Here is a 25,063-nt window from a genome sequence, read left to right as displayed (position 1 = left end):
TTTATCTGAGCACCATACATGTTTTTTATGTGGAATATTCAATAAAATGTATACTTTTTATAAATAGGTTGCTATCATCTGGTGTTTTTTTTAATGTTATTTATTTTTTGTATATTAGCAATATATCAAGTCCTCCGCTCGATCCCCCTTACCACTGCTCTAGTGCTCCGACCAGGGAGGTGGCGTTCCTCTCCACGTGCAGCAGACAAACAATAGATGAGGTCCGGCTCAATAGAAGCAGGTAAAATCCAGTGCTTTATTCAATATGCAGAATAACAAGTAGTACAGGAGGCAGTCGCCTACGCGTTTCGGGCTGTTGAGCCCTTAGTCATGGCATGACTAAGGGCTCAACAGCCCGAAACGCGTAGGCGACTGTCTCCTGTACTACTTGTTATTCTGCATATTGAATAAAGCACTGGATTTTACCTGCTTCTATTGAGCCGGACCTCATCTATTGTTTGTATATTAGGTTATACAAGTTGATAAAGGATGTACATCCGATTTAAAAATCAATTACTTAGTCCCTAAAGCATTATGCAAATGACAAGTAGGGGGTATGGGCAGAAGTGCCTAATGGAACTAATTGTGTATAATTACAACATGAAGCCCGTTGGATGACTGAGACTAGGACATTGGGCAATGTAGGGCTTAATGACAGAAAAGACTTCAGAATGTTTGAGCAAGTTGTTTATTTATTATGTAGAAACTATTGGTTTTATGATATAATGTTGTAATACTTGTATTTGCACACGCCCAGATGGGGCGTGAATTTATACCTCCCCCACAGAGTCTGATGAAACACCATAGCGGTGTGAAACAGTAACTGTAGCGGTGTGAAACAGTAACTGTCCCCTCGGTTTCGTCAGTGGCGTCCGTCCCGGCCGTACTGCTATGTTTTATCTGTACCCAGAAATAAAGAATAGAGCACAGATTATTGCGGTGAGTGAACTCTCTTCATTTCTTCCTTTTACTCTACAAGTTATATCTCTCTTAAAGGGGTACTCCGGTGGAAAACTTTTTTTTTTGTAAATTACTTCTATTAAAAAATCTTAAAGGGGTATTCCAGGAAAAAACTTTTTTTTTTTATATCTACAAGTTATATTGAATGCACTAGAGATTGAGCACCCCCCGGCTCGTTTGATCCACCAATGTATGCTGGCTCTTAAAGCGTACCCGTCAGATCCAACAATTTTTTTTTTAAAATATATCACTCAGTACCTAATCCTGACCATGTTTGTACATCTAATTTGTATGTGTCCAGCACCTTTATTTATTTTTTATGACACTTTTTAATTTAGCTCCCTATTCTTAAAGGAGTACTCCGGCGCGCACTTTTTTCCTTTTATCCCGTCCGGGCTGCAAAATAAAAGAAAACACACTTTCTCTTACCTGCCAACGAGCCCCCGGAGCTCCGGTACAGGTGTTCTGTCCCCGGGCTGTATTCTTCTTACTTCCTGTTAGCCCATCACGTCACACGGAGCTTCAGCCTATCACCAGCAGAGGCGGGACATCGCTGCGGCCGGTGATAGGCTGAAGCTCCGTGTGACGTGCCGGGCTAACAGGAAGTAAGAAGAATACAGCCCGGGGACAGAACACCTGTACCGGAGCTACGGGGGCTCGTTGGCAGGTAAGAGAAAGTGCGTTTTCTTTTATTTTGCAGCCCGGACGGGATAAAAGGAAAAAAGTGCGCGCCGGAGTACTCCTTTAATTCCTCTCAAAGGGAGGGGGCATGGCCACACTGTGCAGGTCTCCGCCCCCCTCCCTCAGTATGCTGTCTACTCACATCTCCCCCAGCATTAGCAAAACTACAACTCCCAGCTTGTCCTCACTGACAGTAGCGGGACACAAGCTGACAGTGGGAGGATTTTTCCTCCAGCTCTGAGCCCTGCACTCACAGCTGTCAATCAAGGATGTGTGTCCATGATATAGGTGATGACGCATGGACACAGCAGGACTAGTATGTGTCCAAGCAGGCAGGGGGGACAGTTGTTTGACTGGCTATTTCAGTATAAAATACTGAAAATTTTCTAATGAAAGCAATTGCAAAACCTATTTTTTTTTTTTTTGCATGCTGTACAACATATCAAAAGTTTTTATATCTAACAGTCCACATTTAAGTGGATGCATGGACTTACCTGAAAGTGTTTAGTGCCGACCGTTCTATAAAGGAGAACTGTCGTGCAGGACAACTTATCCCCTATCCAAAGAATAAGAGTCTAATCGGGAGGGGTCTGACTGCTGGGGCCCCCGCTATCTCCTGCATGGTACCCCGGCTTGGGGAACAGGGCTTGTTGACCCCTGATTGAGGCAACGGATGACACGGCCCCGTCCATGTATCTCTATGGAAGAGCCAGAGATAAAGCTTTCGGCTATCTACGGCTTTCCCCTAGAGATAGATGGAGGGGGCGTGTTGGCCGCCATTTGTGCATGGGTCGACAAGCTCCGTTCCCCAGGAGAGCCGGGGTCCTGTGCAGGAGATCTCGAAGGGTCCCAGCGGTCGTTACCCCCACGATCTGAAACTTATCCCCAATCCTTTGGATAGGGGACACATTTTTCTGCACGATAGTTCTCCTTCAAGGAGTCAAACATTGGTCTACATAGAAGATGCTTCCAATAGGTATTACTGTAGAGCAAGTTTTCTTCTTCTGCAGGGAAAACTACTTTGTAAATTTTATTTCCCAGGAAGCATTGCATGGCCTATATGACTTCCGGTTCCAGTTTGTTGGTCTACTCAAGAAGAAATTCTTCCATACGATGGAAATGTTTACTAGTGAGCGCAATAGGTACAAGCTCCTGTATGTCTGTATGACAGTTCTGGGTTCCCTCTAATGGTTAGATATAAGGTCTAGGGTCCTGTTACGGTTAGGTATGATGTAGTATACATAATACAGAAATTAATTTTTTTGTGTTTTTTGAGTTTCTGCATCATGCCCCGCCCACTAAAAACCCTCTTAATATGAAGATTAGCAAAACATGGCTGGATTCTTCCATAGCTATGCCGGCCAGTTCTACAGTTGTGTGTGGTTAAGCAGCTAAGATCCATTCACTTCAATGGAGCTAAGCCACAATACCAGACACAACCTGTGGACAGTTGTGGCGCTGTTTCTAAAAGAAAACTTCCGTGTGTTTCTAATACAACCGAGTAGTGTTTGTAGATATCCAACAACGTACCCTGGAGGACCTTCGAGGTAGGGGCCAGGTTGGAAAAGACAGACCATTCTCCTTTCATCCCTGTTAAAAAACATGCAGTATTCAAATCCGAGACCATCGCTGTCTAAGTTTCTGAGGAACATCCGTTTGCCTATCCTTGTTTCTTGAAGGTCACCTGCAAACAAATGGCAAAACGGAGGTGGAAAAACGGGATGAAGACTAGTTGTTTTTATCCAAGCTTTAAAGGGGTACTCCGCTGCTCAGCGTTTGGAACAAACTGTTCCGAACGCTGGAGCCGGGGCTGGGAGCTTGTGACGCCCCCTCCCATAGACTTGCATTGAGGGGGCGGGGCGTGACGTCACACAGGGGCGGAGTCGTTACGTCACGATCTCCCGTCACCGTGGTCGTGAGGCGTTAGGATGAGAGCCTCCAGCACTACCAGAAGCCGCAACAGGTGGGCGCTGCAGCCGAGATCCCGGGGGTCCCAAGTGGCGGGACCCCCGTGATCTGTGATCTTATCCCCTATCCTTTCGATAGGGGATAAGATGTCTAGGGGTGGAGTACCCCTTTAAATGGGAACTCCACTGCCCCAGCATTCGGTACATTTTGTTCCGAACGCTGGGTGCGGGCGGCGGAGTAGCGATGTCACGAACACGTCCACTTGTGACGTCCCATCACGCCCCCTCAATGCAAGTCTATGGGAGGGGGCGTGATAGCCATCACGCCCCCTCCCATAGACTTGCATTGAGGGGGCGGGGTGTGACATCATAAGGGGGTTGGGCTATGACATCACAAGCTCCCTGCGCCGGCTCTAGTGTTCAGAACAGTTTGTTCCAAACGCTGAGCAGCGGAGTACCCTTTAAGTGGTCCAACCCTTTGCTCTGTGCCCCCATCTTTTAGGCCCATTTCTGGAGAACCTCACCTTGTAACTGATCTGCGATGGTGTTGTGGGAAGGAATCCGCTCCCAGCTGCCATTTTTGCTGAGTTCCAAGAACTTGTTGTATAGATTCTTCAGGTTCTGACTCCATGTGGCATTAGGTAGCCCAAAATCCCGCAGTTCCTCAGGGGGACAGTGGCGCTTGACCTGGTATGGTAAGACTGGAATGTAAATCCAATGTAACATTTTGATGCCTTAAAAAAGTACCTGTCACTAAATAAATTGTTCTAAACTATCTCAGGCTATGTTCTCTAACTACTCCTAACACTTCTCCCACCCTTATAAAAAAAATTCAGAGCTTTAGAAAGCCGTTTAAGCTGTTCTTGCTCACATAGTGTAATTTCCCAGCAGGAGTAAGTGGGTGTTTCCCAGTAGGCATGACATAACTGAAGCCTGCTGGGGGACCACTTCCACCCTCACATCTTTGCAGCGCTGTGATGAATAAAAGACCTCAGGATCTGTGCAGGTTTCAGTGAAGCTCTCCTTCAGCTTTCAGTCTGTGCAGTATTCAGTGAGGCTCTCCTTCAGCTTTCTGCGAGAATCTGTGGAGCTTTCACTTTCTGTGCAGCTGTCAATCAAGCTCAGTGCAGAGAAGCACTTCCTGAATTTGGACTTCTGCCAGGCCTGGAGGAGACCAAACTCACTGTATTCATTGTGGCAGGGAACCGAACAGAGCCACCTAGTGGCCATTTTTTTCTATTACATTTAAAAAATATTTATGTTGATAATTTTAAAAGCAAGTGAATGGGAAAGTGTCTGCTAATTACACAAGGAACATTATATTCAAAGTTTTATTTGGTGACAGGTTCTCTATAAAGATTTTTACAGCAATACTTACTGAGAAGTAGCATGAAGAAATGGTGGTTCCTTGTGGCTGAATGGGGAGATTATAAAGAGCCTTGGTCTTGTGGATTAATCTGCCGCATCCTCTTAACATAGTTGTTGCTTCTGTCAATAAACAGAGTAAAAACATAAAGTCTACATCTTTATCCCATCCATAACTATCGAGTCTGAACAGACCTGGACTGGGCTCTGCAGTGCAGGTATAGGGGAGAGGAGACTACAACCAAATATAAACCAGGGTCATCCCTGGTCCGGATCAAAGAAATAATGTCATTGGGTAGAAAGTGTTAGACTGACTATAGCAAGTGTTTCATAGTCCAGGTGAAAGGGAAAGAGGATGTCTAGTATTACCCAAAATTACTCTAACACTCTAAAGATTTGTGATACTTAAAGGGGTACTCCGCTGGAAAACATTTTAGTTTTTAAATCAACTGGTGCCAGAAAGTTAAACAGATTTGTAAATTACTTCTATTTAAAATTATTAATCCTTCCCGTACTTATCAGCTGCCGAAGTTGAGTTGTTCTTTTCTGTCTGACAACAGTGCTCTCTGCTGACACCTGAGGAACTGTCCAGAGTAGGAGCAAATCCCCATAGCAAACCTCTCCTGCTCTGGACAGTTCCTGAGACAGACAGAGATGTCAGCAGATAGCAGAAAAGAACAACTCAATTTCAGCAGCTGATAAGTACTGAAATGATTAAGATTTTTTTTTAATAGAAGTAATATACAAATCAGGTTAACTTTCTAGAGCCAGTTGATATGAACATTTTTTTTTTTTTAGTGGAATATCCCTTTAAATGGGTTTTCCTCTTTGGAGAACTCCCATTTAGAAGGTCCCTTTGACAATCAGTTGATAATAAACTTTCTTCCTGCTGGGACCTCGAGGGATCAGATGTCATTTTAAGGAAATCTTTTCAATTCCACTGATGTCGCCTATGAATAGATATTGATAAGATTGTGGTGCAAGTGCAACACAAAAGTCACAGGTTCTGATCCATAGGATGTATCAGGAAAGAACTTGCGAAATGTAACATGTGGACAGTACTGAATCTGTTCAAGCATGGACTCTACAAGACCTCCGCACCAAGACCTTAGCAGCAGATCCTTTAAGAGGTACCTATCATGATGATCGGGGCGGCGGTGATATGTGGGAACCCGTCGCCATTCTCGTAGTCGTAGCCAGAGACTTGGCCCTACATGAGGCAAGTACAAATGCGGGAAGTTCCATGTAAAGTCTATGGGACTTCCAGAATTATGTCTCGTGATCACGTCATGTCGGGCCAAGTCTCGGGCTATGAGAATGGCGTCCGGTTTACACATATCCCATCACTGCTGCATCATTGTGACAGGTACCTTATAAGTCCGGTAAGTTATGAGGTGCATCCTCCATAGATCAGACTTTTCTCTCCAACTCATCCAATAGCTGCTCGAATGGATTGAGATCTGGAAGATTTAAAGGCCACGTCAACACTTTGAGCTCTTTGTCATGTGCCTAAAAACTATTTGCAGTATGGTAGGACACATCATCCTGCTGAAAGAGGCCACTGCCATTGGCGATACTGTTGTCATGAAGGGGTTTCCTCGGTCTGTAAAATGTTAGGATAGGCCCTATATGCCAAAGTAACATCCACATGAATGCAAGGACCCAAGTTAAGTCCAAGCAAAGACCCAACATTGTTTTGAGCATCTCATTGCCTCCGTCAGCATACCTTCTTCCCAAAGTGCATCCTTCTCCCTTTAATCCAGAGGTCCCCAAACTTTTGACTTTTGTGAGCCACATTCCACTTTAAAAAAAGGTGATATATATTGAATGCGGAGAAACAAGAATCACGAGTTTGCAAACCGTCCCGTTAGGCAGGGATTGAGTGAAGCCCTAATCTTGCCCATACCCTCTATTCCTTCCTACTGGCATACCTGTCCTAAACAATGGGTCCACAACCACGAGAACGGCCCTTCCTTACTACATGCAGGGGCAGACAGAGTCAAAACAATAGTATACAATACAGTCGGAGTGGGGAAACAGCTGTAGGCACACAAAACTAACAAAAGTAAATCCAAACACACACACAGTCAAATCAGAGTCAAACTAGCCGAGTCAGCAACTGGAGATAGCGAGGCACCAATTTACAAAAGCAGAAGAAAGGTCAAAAGCCGAGCCAAGATTAACACACAGAATACAGGGAACAACAATGCTGGTTACTCAAAACAAGTTCTTTCACTGGCAACTAAAAACAGAGTGAGCTGGACTTAAAGGGGTACTCCACTGCCCCAGCGTTTGGAACGTCACGCCACGCCCCCTCAATGCAAGTCTATGGGAGGGGCGTGGTTACTGCCACGCCCCCTCCCATAGACTTGCATTGAGGGGGCATGGCGTGGCTTTATGAGGGGCATGGCCGTGACGTCATGACCCCCAATGTTCCAAATGCTGGGGCAGTGGAGTACCCCTTTAAATGCTCACCCCACAGGTGCAGGCTCAGCCTGGTTAGCTGCTACAGCCCAGATTGGCTAGGGCATAGCCAAGCAACCAGGCCAAGCCAAACCTCAGGAAGAGTTAACCCTCCGAGTTCTTACACAAACATTGTAGAACATATTGTACTAGTGTCAAAGACACTGGTACTATGTCATCTATTGGAAATGTTTTGTGTTGGGTTTTGGATGTATCAGTGCTCACAGTAATAGTTCAGGTGAGCAGTAGCAAGCCACAAACCAAGGAGCTGCAAGCCACCTGGGTCTTCCAAGCCACTGGTTGGGATGCCAGAAAGTTAAACAGATTTGTAAATTACTTCTATTAAAAAAAAAAAAATCTTAATCCTTCCAGTACTTATTAGCTGCTGAATACTACAGAGGAAATTATCTTCTTTTTTGAACATAGAGCTCTCTGCTGACATCATGACCACAGTGCTCTCTGGTGACATCTCTGTCCATTTTAGGAACTGTCCAGAGTAGGAGAAAATCCCCATAGAAAACATATGCTGCTCTGGACAGTTCCTAAAATGGACAGAGATGTCAGCAGAGAGCACTGTGCTCGTGATGTCAGCAGAGAGCACTGTGCTCGTGATTTTCCACCGGAGTACCACATTAAAGGGCAAGTGCGTTAAAAGTGCAGGGTCTCAAGCCCCCTTTTGAGTCTATGTGTGCACGTCCCTGCCGTACCTACCCATAAGATGAAGAGGTGTTTTAGGGGAAAAGACACTGGGCCATGTTATCTTATAGAGATATTTTCCCCAGAGGCATTACTTCTATGGCAGAATACACCATGTGGCGGTACAACTGTAGGGTTAGGGTCGGGGCACAGTATATAACAAGTATAAGGCATATAGGGAAATAATGTAGGATAGACTCTAATAGTCCCTACTCACCTGCTGCTGGGTTCCGTGCGGTAACAGGAGGAGGTTTTTCGTCTGAGCAGCTTATCTTGTAGTATGATAAATCTCTTCACGTGCGCTCAATGGCTGACAGGAGTGATGGCTTCCAGCTTAAGCTTTACCAAGATTAGGATCATACAAATGTCACCATCATATCCCTATACTTAAAGGGGTATTCCAGGAAAAAACTTTTTTTTTTTTTTTTTATACATCAACTGGCTCCAGAAAGTTAAACAGATTTGTAAATTACTTCTATTAAAAAATCTTAATCCTTTCAGTACTTATGAGCTTCTGTAGTTAAGGTTGTTCTTTTCTGTCTAAGTGCTCTCTGATGACACGTGTCTCGGGAACCGCCCAGTTTAGAAGAGGTTTGCTATGGGGATTTGCTCCTAAACTGGGCGTTTCCCGAGACACGTCGTCAGAGAGCACTTAGACAGAAAAGAACAACCTTAACTTCAGAAGCTCATAAGTACTGAAAGGATTAAGATTTTTAAATAGAAGTAATTTACAAATCTGTTTAACTTTCTGGCACCAGTTGATTAAAAAAAATAATAATTCACCGGAATACCCCTTTAAAGGGAAAAATCCAGGGAAAAACATATATATATATATATATATATATATATATATATATATATATGTTTTTCCCTGGATTTTTCCCTTTAAAGGGGTATTCCGGTGAATTATTATTTTTTTTAATCAACTGGTGCCAGAAAGTTAAACAGATTTGTAAATTACTTCTATTAAAAAAAAAATCTTTACCCTTCCAGTACTTTTTAGCAGCTGTATACTACAGAGGAAATTCTTTTCTTTTTGAATTTCTTTTTTTTGTCTTGTCCACAGTGCTCTCTGCTGACACCTGATGCCCGTATCAGGAACTGTCCAGAGCAGGAAAAAATCCTCATAGCAAACCTATGCTGCTCTGGACAGTTCCTGACATGGGCATCAGGTGTCAGCAGAGAGCACTGTGGACAAGACAAAAAAAGAAATTCAAAAAGAAAAGAATTTCCTCTGTAGCATACAGCTGCTAATAAGTAGTGGAAGGATAGAGATTTTTTTTTTTTATTGAAGTAATTTACAAATCTGTTTAACTTTCTGGCACCAGTTCATTTGAAAAAAAAATAAAGTTTTCCATCGGAGTACCCCTTTAACTCACCTTTTGCACATTTGTTCCGTGTTCTTACTATATTCCTGTATCATGGATATTTCTATACGTAGGTACAGCACATTTAATGAACCAAAAACCTTCCTAGTTTTAAAGGGGTACTCCGCCCCTAGACATCTTATCCAATATCCAAAGGATAGGGAATAAGATGTCTGATGGCGCGATCTCGGCTGCGGCACCCCAGACATCCGATGCACGGAGCGAACTCTGCTCTGTGCCGGATGACTGGTGATGCGGGGCGGAGGCTTGTGACGTCACGGCCGCGACCTCGTCACGGTCAGCCCCCTCAATGCAAGTCTATGGGAGGGGGCGTGACGGCAGTCACGCCCCCTCCCATAGACTTGCATTGAGGGGGCTGACCGTGACGTCACAAGTGGGGCGCGGCCGTGACTTCACGAGCCTCCGGCGCTCCGGCGCTGCACCTGATGCTCTAAACGAACGCCGAGTGCAGCAGGGAGGTTGCGGGGGAGATGTCTAGGGGCGGAGTACCCCTTTAAGTGTTACTGTCATTTAAAAGAACTTTTGACATGTCATAGAGATATATGAAAAGTTTTGATCAGTCAGGGTCTGGGAGCTAAGACCCCCACCACTGGAATGAGCAGGGACCGGTCATGAGTGGATAAAATCATCATTTACTTTCATAAATTCAGATGATTGATGGCGCATTTCGAGGAACATATAACCTCTTTCTCAGGTCACAAGTCATGCAACCTGAGGAAGAGCACTGACACTCTATTCAGACGGGAGCTTCTAAACGCCCATTTATGAGATTGTGGGGTCCCATTAGTTGGACCCTTGAAAACAGAAACATGTCCCCTATCCTGTGTCCATGGATAGCTGTACATGGAACAAATCCTTTAAAGGGGTACTCTGGTGGAATTATTATTATTATTTTTAAATCAACTTGTGCCAGAAAGTTGAACAGATTTGTAAATTACTTCTATTTAAAAATCTTAATCCTTCCTGTACTTATCAACTGCTGTATACTACAGAGGAAGTTCTTTTCTTTTTGAATTTATTTTCTGTCTGACCACAGTGCTCTCTGCTGACACCTCTGTCCATGTCAGGAACTGTCCAGAGCAGGAGAAAATCCCCATAGAAAACCTATCCTGCTCTGGACAGTTCCTGACATGGACAGAGGTGTCAGCAGAGAGCACTGTGGTCAGACAGAAAAGAAATTCACAAAGAAAAGAACTTCCTCTGTAGTATACAGCAGCTGATAAGTACTGGAAAGATTAAGATTTTTTAATAGAAGTCATTTACAAATATGTTTAACTTTCTGGCACCAGTTGATTTAAATAAAAAAAAATGTTTTCTACTGGAGTACCCCTTTAAATCATTAGGCCTGAAACGTTCTCCACCCTCACCGCTACCATAGGGGGTTTATGTACATCTGCTCTGCATTAGAAAGACACACAGCCTTTATATATACATTGCACAATATATATACTATGTTCTTCTAGACAGAGATATCAGGAACAGGAAAGGGAAAAATGATCCTCAATAGGCGCAATATACAGCAGTAAAGGAGATTTCAATGGTCATCCATCATTTATATAAAGATATTTATTGAGCACACAATGGCAACGCGTTTCTTGCCCGGATCGGGCACTTCCTCAGGCAAATGTGCATGTACAAACATAAAAATGGCAGCAACTTAAATAGGCATGGATACGCGACTATTCAAAGGTCAAATCAATTAGGCTATTCAGGAACGCTAGTAACTAGACCAGCCGTAGTAAAAAGCACACGTATCATCTTAGTGATCTAGATAATTTACATAAAACAAACTTTATCATAAAAGAATTTGTCTCTAAAGAAAAGAGACATATACAGTAGTTGGATTTAGTAGGTTTGCGGCTTATTGCGCTGTAGTATCCTGATAGGAGAATATGGTTCAGTATTTGGAGATATCTGCTGAAAACTCACAGGACTTGTTGGGTGAATGATCAGCAGGAGCCCTGTGTTAGGTATCAATGAGTAGATCGCTATTTTGTTGCATGGTGAGTTTCACTCACCACCGCTGTCTGGATCGGCTCCGCTATCAGCAGGAGCGCTATGTATATCGTAGCGGAATCAGAGAGGGGCGGGTGCTCAAGTTTAATTATGATAGACAGCGCTTCAAAGAGAGCGCTCTGCTATCAGTAGTGTTGAGCGGCATAGGCCATATTCGAATTCGCGAATATTCGCGAATATATGGACGAATATTCGTCATATATTCGCGAATATTCGCATATTCGTAATATTCCCGTTTTATTTTCGCATACACAAATATTCGCGCATGCGAAGATTTGTATAGGAGGAAATTCGCATATGTGAAAATTATCGTACACAAATATTCGCATATGCGGAAATTCGCGCCACAGTCTCACACAGTAGTATTAGAGCCTTCTTTACACCACACAAGCTGGAAGCAGAGAGGGATGATCACTGTGATGTGTACTGTGAAGAAAACAAAATAAAAAAAGTAAAAATACGAATATTCGTAATTACGAATATATAGTGCTATATTTGCGAATATTCGCGAATTCGCGAATATGCTATATTCGCGAATAAAATTCGCATTGCGAATATTCGTGAGCAACACTAGCTATCAGCAGGAGCGCTATGTAAGTAGTGACGGAGTAGAAAAGGGGCGGGTGTTCTGGTATCACTAGGACGGGCATCCCTTTGCAGACAGCGCTTGAAAAATATCGCTTCACAGGAAGCGCTACACATACCGTGGCGGGTTTGAAAAGGGGCGGATGTTATTATATCGCTATAATGATTGGCGCTTCATAGGGAGCGCTATACAGGCAGGTTAAAAACTGGGTGGTGCTCTATAATAGTACTATAATATGTGGTTGGGTAGTGAGCAGGTAAATAGTGTAAGTGGTCTGGAATATACAAAACGGGACGAAAGGACTTAAATAACCTAATAAAGGTATTTTGCTACTTTATAAATCTCATATAACGTGAATGAATAAAGGCATGTCAAGAGCAGAACCCAGATCACGGCCAGCCTGATAGTGGTATAGTATATATATAAACCAAGTAAATGCGATTTAGTGTGCTCAAATTGGCCGGATTATTGAATACCGGACTAAAAGGAACAAGCAGTGAAGCGCTGCTAAATTCCATAGGGTATTCAGGCGAACATTCATAGTATTAAAATATAAAGTTGCTGTTCAATAAAATAACACATTCAAAAAGTGACTAAAATACAATAGCATGCACATAGTAGGGTCCCTGATGCAATCAATAACAAGCAGCATCTTATGTACAAAAAATGGCATGCATCAACCATATCAGAGTATATAATAAAAACTATGCTCAAAAAAGTAGCACATTTGCAAGGAAAAGATAAAATTCAATCCACATGTTGGGATCCCTTGTATAAGATCCAACACAACATATTGATATACACATAATGATTAGTGTTGAGCGGCATAGGCCATATTCGAATTCGCGAATATTCGCGAATATATGGACGAATATTCGTCATATATTCGCGAATATTCGCATATTCGTTATACCCTCGTTTTATTTTCGAATATGCGAATATACGCGTATGCGAAAATTAACCTGTGTGAAAAGTTGCATATACAAAGTTAACACACGCGAAAATTCGCATATGCGGAAATTAGCATATGCTAAATTTCGCATATGCGAATTTCCGCACGTCAGTCTCACACAGTAGTATTAGAGCCTTCTTTACACCACACAAGCTGGAAGGAGAGAGGGATGATCACTGTGATGTGTACTGTGAAGAAAAAAAAAAAAAAAAAAAAAAAAAAAAAAAAACAATATTCGTAATTACGAATATATAGCGCTATATTCGCGAAATTCGCGAATTCGCGAATATGCGATATTCGCGAATAATATTCGAATTGCGAATATTCGCGAGCAACACTAATAATGATATATGTGAAACTCGTTCGGGTATAAGACCCGTGGTAGATTGGTTGGTATAATTGATTGATCACAAATAATAAATGAAAAATAATGATTACTTTGAGTTGTATATTGTGAAAACTATTTAAAACTATAGATACACAGGAACGTTGCTCCCTGTACCTATAGAATGCGATGGACAAAACTGGCTAGGAAGTTTGGGATTATACCAAGACAGTTTCGGATATTTCATTAAGTCCCAGCGGCTGTAAAGAATTGCATTTATAGATCCAAATAGTGTTGCTCGTGAATATTCGCAATTCGAATTTTATTCGCGAATATCGCATATTCGAGAATTCGCGAATATTCGCGAATATAGCGCTATATATTCGTAATTACGAATATTCTTTTTTTTTTTTTTTTTTTTTTCACAGTGATCATCCCTCTCTGCATCACAGTACACATCACAGTGATCATCCCTCTCTGCTTCCAACTTATGTGGTGTAAGAAGGCTCTAATACTACTGTGTAAGACTGGTGTGCGAATTTTTGCACATGCGAAAATTCGCATATACTAATTTACGCATATGCGAATGTTTGCATGAAGTTGATTTTGAATATACAAATTTTCGCAAATGTTAATTTTCGCGCACGAGAATATTCGCATATGCGAAAATAAAAAGGAACTATTACGGTTATGCGAATATTCGCGAATATGACGAATATTCGTCCATATTTTCGCGAATATTCGCGAATTCGAATATGGCCTATGCTGCTCAACACTAGATCCAAAAGATTTCAAGCCTTTTTAACATCTCAAATCGATTGGATCTATATTTGGGTACATGATCTATAGGGGTAACCCTAAACGTTTTTTGTTTCTTTGTGTGTCATGATTAGTGTTGAGCGGCATAGGCCATATTCGAATTCACGAATATTCGCGAATATATGGACGAATATTCGCCATATTCGCGAATATTCGCATATTCGTAATGTTCTCTTTGTATTTTCGCATATGCGAATATTTGCACGTTCGGAAATTACCACATGCGAAAATTTGCATAAACAAAATGAACATAAGCTAAAATTCGCATATACGAAAATTATCATATGCATACTTTCGTATATGCGAAAATTCGCACACCGGTCTCACACAGTAGTATTAGAGCCTTCTTACACCACATAAGCTGGAAGCAGAGAGGGGTGATCACTGTGATGTGTACTGTGAAAAAAACAAAAAAAACGAATATTCGTATTTACGAATATATTGCGCTATATTCGCGAATATTCGCGAATTCTCGAATATGCGATATTCGCGAATAAAATTCGAATTGCGAATATTCGCGAGCAACACTAGTCATGATGCAGTGCCTAGATAGGCTATGTAGCATGAAGCCTGTTTTTATATTGAACCTTAGTGTTGAGTGGCATAGGCCATATTCGAATTCGCGAATATTCGCGAATATATGGACGAATATTCGTCATATATTCGCGAATATTCGCATATTCGTTATATTCTCGTTTTATTTTCGCTTATGCGAATATTCGCGTATGCGAAAACTAACATATGTGAAAATTAGCATATAAAAAATTAACACACGCGAAAATTCGCATATGCGAAAACTAGCATATGCTAAATTTACGTATATGCGAATTCTTGCACACCAGTCTCACACAGTAGTATTAGAACCTTCTTTACACAAGAAGCTGGAAGCAGAGAGGGGTGATCACTGTGATGTGTACTGTGAAGAAAGAAAAAAAAAAAACGAATATTCGTAATTACGAATATATAGCGCTATATTCGCGAAATTCGCGAATATACGATATTCGCGAATAATATTCGAATTGCGAATATTCGCGAGCAACACTATTGAACCTATGCTTATTGATGCGATTCCTCAGTGTCATGGTGGTTGTCCCTATATATTGGATCCCGCAGTGGCATTGAATGAGATAGATAACATACTCTGTCTCACATGTAAGATGATATTTTATAGGAAATTTTTCCCCTGTAGAATGGGAGACAAATTCTTGTTGTCGGTGTGTAATTTCTTGGCAGCACCTACTTTTCTTTTTGCCACATCTATAGCTTCCCAGTGGTCTGGTTTCTTATTTATTTTGTTGATGCTGTTTCAGTTGGCTTGGCGCCAATACATTTTTTTATAGACGGGGCTTTGCGGAATGTGACCCCGGGTTGGGGGTCTAGGGATGGTTTCAGATGTTGGTCTCCCTCCAGGATATACCAGTATTTCCTGAGTATCTTCTTTATCTGTGGAGCAGATTTATTAAAAGTCGTAATAAAATTAAGTTCCCACTTCTTTTTTGCTTTTTCTTCTGCTACTGCATTAGATGATTTACAGTTCTTCTCCTTCTTAGGTATCAGACATTCTTTCTGAGATAGATTTTGTGTTTTCTGATTAGATAATAGTTCCTGCGGATATATATATATTTTTTTTTCTAGACAGAAACCTCATTGTATAAATATCCAGACCCCAGCAAGAGGGGAGAAGCCTGCGAAGGGTGAGAACATGAATCAGATGTATAGGAGATATATACAGATATATAGAGATGTGAGATATATAGAGATATATACAGATGTGAGATATATAGAGATATATACAGATGTGAGATATATAGAGATATATAGAGATGTGAGATATATAGAGATATATACAGATGTGAGATATATAGAGATATATACAGATGTGAGATATATAGAGATATATAGAGATGTGAGATGTATAGAGATATATAGAGATGTGAGATATATACAGGTGTGAGATATATAGAGATGTGAGATATATAGAGATGTATACAGATGTGAGATATATAGAGATATATAAAGATGTGAGATATATAGAGATGTGAGATGTATAGAGATATATAGAGATGTGAGATATATAGAGATATACACAGATGTGAGATATATACAGATATATAGAGATGTGAGATATATAGAGATGTGAGATATATAGAGATGTGAGATGTATAGAGATATATACAGATGTGAGATATATAGAGATGTATACAGATGTGAGATATATAGAGATATATAGAGATGTGAGATATATAGAGATATATAGAGATGTGAGATATATAGAGATATATAGAGATGTGAGATATATAGAGATGTGAGATATATAGAGATGTATACAGATGTGAGATATATAGAGATATATAGAGATGTGAGATATATAGAGATATATAGAGATGTGAGATATATAGAGATGTGAGATATAGAGATATATAGAGATGTGAGATATATAGAGACATATACAGATGTATATAGATTTAAGATCTATACAGATGTGAGATATATAGAAATATATACAGATGTGAGATATGTAGAAATATATATACAGATGTGAGATATGTAGAAATATATATACAGATGGGAGATATATAGAAATATATATACAGATGGGAGATATATAGAAATATATATACAGATATGAGATATATAGAGATTTATACAGAACAGGAGGTCACAGCAGCCATCGTATCAGGCAGGAGGGTTTACAGAAAACATATCCAGGTAGTGTGGTGACTTTGGAGCTATATATATATATATTTCCCTGGAGTACCCCTTTACTTTCTCACTATCACTAATCGTACGTTGCCTTTTGTTTTATTCCTGCCCAGCTGCATCCTGTGTTTTATCACTCTCTAATTTTACTAATTTTTTATTTTACTTTTGCCTTCTCACTGTGTTTTATTACTCTAATTTGGTCATGTGATCACGAGTCTGTCTGACAATTGTTTCCCAGCCAGGGTGCCTCCAGCTGTTGCAAAATTTACAACTCATAGCATGCCCGGACAGCCAAAATGAGGTTGTGTATCTATAGGCTGGGAGTTGTAGTTATGTTGTTTCATCTATCTTCTAGGATGAAGATGAGAATACAATTGATGCTGCTGCACATGGTACAACACTTGGCTCTTTCCGAAGTGACTTCCTTCTGTAGTAAGTAAAGATTCCGCCATCTTTATATAGAAGACATTGAATCTATTGTATGAGGCGACTAAAACTACTGGAGGAAGAATTGGGTGGAATTGGAATTTTCCAGAATCTACGAAGAGCAATGTGTAATCTTTGGACATAATAGTTCCCATCTGTCTCATGTTTTCCATCTAGAACAGTGCTTCCCAACCAGCGTGCCTCCAGCTGTTGCAAAACTACAACTCCCAGCATGCCCGGACAGCCGAAGGCTGTCCGGGCATGCTGGGAGTTGCAGTTTTGCAACAGCTGGAGGCACCCTGGTTGGAAAGCATTGATCTAGAAGGCAGTATCATGTGGTCAGAGAATGGGCCGCCTGTGGTTTCTAACTAACCATATGTAATGTGTATCTTTTCTTATATGTGCAGAGCTTTTGGGCTTTATCATTTTTCGGTGTTTTCTTGTATTTTTATATATACTTATTCTATACTTCTTGCTGTCTACAGTTAAAATTTTGGCTCCAGAAAGTTAAACAGATTTGTAAATTACTTCTGTTAAAAAAAAAAAAAAAAAAAAAAAAAACTTAATCCTACCAGTACTTATCTGCTGCTGAAGTTGAGTTGTTCTTTTCTGTCTGACAACTGTGCTCTCTGCTGACACCTCTGTCTGTGTCAGAAACTGTCCAGAGTAGCAGCAAATCCCAATAGCAAACCTCTAATGCTCCGGACAGTTCCTGAGACAGACAGGGGTGTCAGCAGAGAGCACAGTTGTCAGACAGAAAAGAACAACTCAACTTCAGCAGCAGATAAGTACTGGTAGGATTAAGATTTTTTTTATTTATTTTATTTTATTTTTTTTTAATAGAAGTAATTTACAAATCTGTTTAACTTTCTGGAGCCAAAATTTAAAAAATTGCCTATTCTATACTTCTTGCTGTCTATAGTAAAAATTTTGGCTCCAGAAAGTTAAACAGATTTGTAAATTACTTCTATAAAAAAAAAAATAAAAAAAAAATCTTAATCCTACCAGTAGTTATCTGCTGCTGAAGTTGAGTTGTTCTTTTCTGTCTGACAACAGTGCTCTCTGCTGACACCTCTGTCTGTGTCAGGAACTGTCCAGAGTAGCAGCAAATCCCAATAGCAAACCTCTAATGCTCCGGACAGTTCCTGAGACAGACAGGGGTGTCAGCAGAGAGCACAGTTGTCAGACAGAAAAGAACAACTCAACTTCAGCAGCAGATAAGTACTGGTAGGATTAAGATATTTTTTTTTTTTTTTTTAATAGAAGTAATTTACAAATCTGTTTAACTTTCTGGAGCCAAAATTAAAAAAATAGCTTATTCTATACTTCTTGCTGTCTATAGTTAAAATTTTGGCTCCAGTAAGTTAAACAGATTTGTAAATTACTTCTATAAAAAAAATAAAAATAAAAATAAAATCTTAATCCTACCAGTACTTATCTGCTGCTGAAGTTGAGTTGTTCTTTTCTGTCTGACAACAGTGCTCTCTGCTGACACCTCTGTCTTTGTCAGGAACTGTCCAGAGTAGCAGCAAATCCCAATAGCAAACCTCTAATGCTCCAGACAGTTCCTGAGGCAGACAGGGGTGTCAGCAGAGAGCACAGTTGTCAGACAGAAAAGAACAACTCAACTTCAGCAGCTGATAAATACTGGTAGGATTAAGATTTTTTTTTAATAGAAGTAATTTACAAATCTGTTTAAAAAAAAAGTTTTTTTTTCCATGGAATACCCCTTTAATAGTATGAGTCTAAGTTTAGATCTTATCTGGGCCATGCTATTTCAAACAACTTCTCTTCATCCCACAAATCACAAATGACTCGTAGCGCCAATGTTTCACCCCAACCTTTTTCAGCTTAGACACATCTTAGAAACCAACCCCCCCACCATTTGCAACCGGAGGTAGATTGCTCCCCCGAAGGTAGGGCCACCTGTAGTTAGCTTGACCCCTTAGGGACCCGGGTCCTTGTGGCACACTAGTGAGGAACCACTGCCTTACTCTATACCAGTGATGGCGAACCTATGGCACGCATGCCACAAGTAGCATGCCAAGCCCCCTCTGTGGGCACGCGGCCATAGTTCGCCATGGATGCCCTTTGATGCACACCATGGGCACCGGACTTCCGCTATGCTCAGGGCCGGCATTAAGGCGGGGCAAACCGGGACATCCCTGTGTCCCGAAAGATGTTTTCGGGACACAAGAATGTCCCGGTTACCTTTCTGCGGCCCCGCGTTAACTTTAAGAACACAGGGGCTGCCGGGAGGTAGCACACATAGGGACATCACTGACGTCCCGTGCATGCGCCCAAAGGAACGAAGGAGCGGAGCATCGAGGAGGAGCACGCGCGCTGGCCGGCATGGTAAGTTACCAGCTACACTTCAGCTTCGGTGCTCCGACCACCGCTCCTCCGGTCCCGGGACCTACTGCTATGGCCTATAGGCCATAGCAGTAGGTCGTGACCCCGGACTGAAGGAGTGGTGGGCGGAGCACTGTGAGGCAGTACACAGACATACAGCCTCCAGCCATACACTGTATATGACTGAAGGCTGTATGTCTGTGGGGGAACTATACTGTGGGGGGACTACAACCTAATGAGGGGGGATATACTGCCAACCTAATGTGGGGGAACTGGAACCTAATGTGGGGGACTGCAACCTAATGTGGTGGAACTGCAACCTAATGTGGGGGAACTACAACCTAATGTGGGGGAACTACAACCTAATGAGGGGGAACTATTCTGCCAACCTAATGTGGGGGAACATACTGCCAACCTAATGTGGGGGAACATACTGCCTACCTAATATGGGGGAACATACTGCCAACCTAATGTGGGGGAACATACTGCCTACCTAATAAGGGGGAACATACTGCCAACCTAATGTGGGGGAACATACTGCCTACCTAATATGGGGGAACATACTGCCAACCTAATGGGGGAGAACATACTGCCTACCTAATATGGGGAACATACTGCCAACCTAATGTGGGGGAACATACTGCCTACCTAATATTGGGGAACATACTGCCAACCTAATGGGGGAGAACATACTGCCTACCTAATATGGGGAACATACTGCCAACCTAATGTGGGGGAACATACTGCCTACCTAATATTGGGGAACATACTGCCAACCTAATGTGGGGGAACATACTGCCTACCTAATATGGGGGAGCATACTGCCAACCTAATGGGGGAGAACATACTGCCTACCTTATATGGGGGAACATACTGCCAACCTAATGGGGGAGAACATACTGCCTACCTAAGTTGTTTTTTCTAAACCTCAGTATTCTGATTTAATTGCTGTGCTGGCACTTTGAAGGAAAAAAAAGTTGGTGTGCATTACGGTTTGGGCACTTGGGCTCAAAAAGGTTTGCCATCACTGGTCTATACAAACAACTCTAAAGTCTTGGCCACTAGGTGTCTCCCTTCCCTGCAATCATATAAGATTTAGTCATGGAATGGCACCTGTCATTTAAAAAAAAATATATATTTTATAAACCTGCACAATTTTATTTCATTCACCCTTCATAGGGGTGACAAGGTCCTCTCACTGCTGTTATTGAGCCCATGAGAGTCCCCTCCATGGTGCGTAGCTATTTCTCATTCTCTATATTACATGGGAAAAACAAGAGCTGGGCTGTTTGCAAGCAGCACTCACACAGGGCTTACTTTTCCTTACTTATCTGGCAAATTACAGCACATGCTCTTCTCTCTACTATGCCATGCTGCTCAACATACTGTACAAAGCATTACCTGATTATGTTTTTAAATCTTTGTATTTTGTGTAGAAGATACATCTGTGTCATCTAAGAAAGAGAAGATCTTAAACCTGCTGTCCTGCTGGGAAGATGATAAGGAAAAGGGGGATAACCACAACGAAAACCGTGACCATGTTTTCAAATATAGGAGCTGTAAGGAGATCAGAGACTACATTAATGATGCCAAAGGTGAAAATTCATCTACTTTCAAAAATATAAGCCAATGATATCTGAATTACAGCATATCTAATGCATTTTAGTAATCTGTGACATATATAGAGAAGATCAAAATCCCCCCTTCATGATTGTAGGTTTTGCCATATAGGATTGAACAGTCTGGTGTTTGTTTCCCTGCTCTTGTGTCTGTTCCCCATGACCATGATTGGGAATAGTTCCACTATTATTGGAGAGGAAAGTCCTGTCCATGCTCTTGGCTTTTTCCCCATATTAGGTAGCATAGATTCTCCACATTGGGTTTCATAGATTCCCCACATTAGGTAGCAGTTTCCCCACATTAGGTAGCTGTTTCTCCACATTAGGTAGCAGTTTCCCCACACTAGGTAGCAGTTTCCCCACATTAGGTAGCAGGTTCCCCACATTAGGTAGCAGTTTCCCCACATTAGGTAGCAGGTTCCCCACATTAGGTAGCAGGTTCCCCACATAGAAACATAGAATGTGTCGGCAGATAAGAACCATTTGGCCCATCTAGTCTGCCCAATAATCTGAATCCTATCAATATTTCTTGTCCCTATCTTATATGAAGGATAGCCTTATGCTTATCCCATGCATGTTTAAACTCCTTCACTGTATTTGCAGCAACCACTTCTGCAGGAAGGCTATTCCATGCATCCACTACTCTCTCAGTAAAGTAATACTTCCTGATATTACTGCAGAAACCTTTGCCCCTCTAATTTAAAACTATGTCCTCTTGTGGTAGTTTTTCTTCTTTTAAATATACTCTCCTCCTTTACCATGTTGATTCCCTTTATGTATTTAAAAGTCTCTATCATATCCCCTCTGTCTCTTCTTTCTTCTATACATGTTAAGGTCCTTTAATCTTTCCTGGTAAGTTTTATCCTGCAATCCATTTAGTATCTTCTCTGAACTCTCTCTAGACTATCTATATCCTTCTGGAGATACGGTCTCCAGTACTGCGCACAATACTCCAAGTGAGGCCTCACCAGTGTTCTTTACAGCGGCATGAGCACTTCTCTCTTTCTACTGCTTATACCTCTCCCTATACATCCAAGCATTCTGCTAGCGTTTCCTGCTGCTCTATTACATTGTCTTCCTACCTACATTAGATAGTAGTTTCCCCACATTAGGTAGCAGTTTCCCCACATTACCTAGCATAGTCCCCCCGACACGGACACACGCACAGACACACAGAGACACAGACAGACACACAGACAGACACACACACACAGAGACACAGACAGACACACACGCACAGACACAGACAGACACACACGCACAGACACACAGAGACACACACAGACACACACACGCACAGACACAGACAGACACACACGCACAGACACACAGAGACACACACAGACACACACACGCACAGACAGACAGACAGACAAACACAGAGACACATAGACAGACACACAGACACACACAGAGACACAGACAGACACACAGACACACTCACCTGGCCTGCACATTGCTTCTTCTCTCTGGCGGCACTGATGTCCTCCTGCGCGGGTCTGCTGTCACTGTGTTAAGGTGCTCGCTGCGCTGTCAAGCAGCTCGGGCTGCACCGGCACCGTGGCCACTTTAGAACAGGGAGCAGCAGCAGTGCAGTGGGGCGCAGTGGCAGGGCCAGGTCGACCATGAATCTAGGTGGCTCGAAGAAAAAAAAAAAAAAGGGCAGCAAAATGCCACCCCTGAAAAGTGCTGCCTGGGACCAATGATCCCACTGGGTCGCATTGTAGGGCCGGCCCTGCCAATAGCAGTTTGCATGTATAATGTTTGTTGATAATAAACTCATATTTTTTTCTCATAGATGGAATCTATACACTGACCACAAAAAATGGAATGACCTACCAGACGTTCTGTGACATGACGACTAATGGTGGAGGTTGGACTTTAGTGGCAAGCATTCATGAGAATAATATACATGGGAAATGTACCTTGGGCGATCGCTGGACAAGTCAACAAGGAAATAATGCAAACAACCCAAAAGGTGAAGGAAACTGGGATAACTATGCTACGTTTGGGACACCGGAAGGAGCCACAAGTGATGATTACAAGGTACGATGGCAGAAGTTGGTTTAAAGCTTAAACTAGGAGGCAACACCACCCACGGCATATGATTCTGGGTGCACAAATCTTTATGTAATTACTTTTATTACAATGTGGACCATGTATGATGGTGTAGGGTTAAAGGGGTACTCTGCCCCTAGACATCTTATCCCCTATCCAAAGGATAGGGGATGAGATGTCTGATCGTGGGGGTCCTGCCTCTGGGGACCCCCACGATCTCGGCTGCGGCAGCCCAGACATCCGGTGCCCAGATGACTGGCCGAGGCTTGTGACATCACGGCCACGCCTCACACCCCCTCAATGCAAGTCTATGGGAGGGGGCGTGATGGCCGTCACGCCCCCTCCCATAGACTTGCATTGAGGGAGCGTGGCCGTGACCTCACGAGCGGGGCTTGGCCGTGACCTCACGAGCCTCTGGCAATGCACCCAATGCTCTAGACGAAAGCCGGGTGCAGCAGGGGGATCCTTTCCATAGGAGATAAGATGTCTAGGGGTGGAGTACCCCTTTAAACATATTAGTCCACTCAATCCCAAGTCATTGGGCAATTCCAACTACTAGCAAACATCAGGTTTTCACCAAGGTCCATGGTTTTGTTGCAGTATCCAGGTACCCAATCTACCTACTGATGAAGTACAGAGAAACTTCTCCAAAAAGCCACCTCTTTGAGGAAACCACCCCCTTACTCAGACCAGATTTACTGTGACAGATTTTTTTTGTATTACATTTATTGTGCAGAAGACCACTTTTTGTGCATTTTTGTATTCTGTGTGCTGCCACCTCTGGTGGATACCCGGTAGGCTTAGAATAAGCAGGTCACATGACCTTCCTACATGGTTTCCTGGAGAAACCTTTTGAAATTTCTGTGAAAGAAGTCCCAAAGTTTAACCCTTTCTCCCCAGTGGGCTGGGACCAAGTACTCTAGTCAGTGTCTAAGCCTGGCCAGTGAAGGAGTCTCTGTGAGGTTCACTCTGTCAGCATGCCTGCTGTGCAGAAATAGGTTTACCCTTGCTCTGCCAGGGGACCAGTTCCAGTTAATCTGCTGCACAAGCCAGCTCTGGGTTGTTCATGGTAAGACTCAGAGCAGTGTGTAAATAAATATACATCCACAAGGTGCTATCAGTCTACATTGAAGAGGTATTCACTTAAAGTCAGAGGAAAGTTGAACAAGGGCTCTTCTGCATCTACTCTTCTCCCGATGGGCCTACATGACTTCCACGCCACAAACCTAACCACCCTACGCCCTTCTATAGGAAATCATAGCACAAACAACCATGAGTAACAAATCTCTAATTAGCTGTTTTATTCACCATGGAGAAGGAACCTGTGAAGATCCCTTACAGCAATGCATATATGTAGTTGGACTGCCTCTTTTAAAGGGGTACTACATTTTGTTCCGAACGCTGGGTGTGGGTTGCGGGGTCGGGACGTCACGACCACGCCCCCTCAATGCAAGCCAATGGGAGGGGGCGTGGCAGCCGCCACGCCCCCTCCCATAGGCTTGCATTGAGAGGGCGTGCGGTCTACGGGGCGATGTCACAACCCCGTAGACCGCACCCAACATTCGGAGCTAAATGTTCCGAACACTGGGGCAGTGGAGCACCTCCCGATTGCCTCTTTTATTTTTCAGAAGCCATTTTACAAATTAAAGAAGCGATCTGATTGGTTGCTATGGGCAACTGGTCAACTTTTCCTCTGCACAAGTTTTGATAAATCTCCACAAGAGAGTTGAGGCTATTAGGGGTCAGG

The 25,063-nt window shown here is 42.4% G+C and overlaps 2 protein-coding genes across 5 annotated transcripts in view; one reads left to right on the top strand and one right to left on the bottom strand.

Annotated features, from left to right (window-relative positions):
• LOC130295072 (acyl-coenzyme A thioesterase THEM4-like) overlaps positions 1-22,730 on the bottom strand; it is a 35,587-nt gene extending 12,857 nt beyond the window's left edge. The window contains exons 1-4 of the mRNA XM_056545331.1: positions 22,703-22,730; positions 4,927-5,036; positions 4,073-4,235; positions 3,172-3,325 (exon numbers count right to left, since the gene is read on the bottom strand). Coding sequence (XP_056401306.1) covers positions 3,172-3,325; positions 4,073-4,235; positions 4,927-5,036; positions 22,703-22,715 — 440 coding nt within the window. The 5' untranslated portion in view covers positions 22,716-22,730. The remainder of the gene's footprint in view (positions 1-3,171; positions 3,326-4,072; positions 4,236-4,926; positions 5,037-22,702) is intronic.
• Positions 1-25,063, top strand: part of LOC130295069 (intelectin-1-like) — a 54,982-nt gene that overhangs the window by 18,342 nt on the left and 11,577 nt on the right. Inside the window, exons 1-5 of one of the 4 annotated variants that reach the window (XM_056545326.1) lie at positions 770-939; positions 15,794-15,852; positions 17,217-17,293; positions 21,076-21,234; positions 23,057-23,304. In XM_056545326.1, the coding sequence (XP_056401301.1) occupies positions 892-939; positions 15,794-15,852; positions 17,217-17,293; positions 21,076-21,234; positions 23,057-23,304 (591 nt within the window). In that variant the 5' untranslated portion in view covers positions 770-891. Of the gene's footprint in view, positions 1-769; positions 940-15,793; positions 15,853-17,216; positions 17,294-21,075; positions 21,235-23,056; positions 23,305-25,063 lie in introns of those variants that run through there. The other 3 variants (XM_056545328.1, XM_056545329.1, XM_056545327.1) reach the window with 3 other exon arrangements.

Source organism: Hyla sarda, chromosome 11 (assembly GCF_029499605.1).
Source record: "Hyla sarda isolate aHylSar1 chromosome 11, aHylSar1.hap1, whole genome shotgun sequence".
Taxonomy (NCBI): Eukaryota; Metazoa; Chordata; class Amphibia; order Anura; family Hylidae; genus Hyla; species Hyla sarda.
The sequence above is the reverse complement of the archived record's forward strand: the minus strand, read 5'-3'. Positions and strand labels throughout refer to the sequence as shown.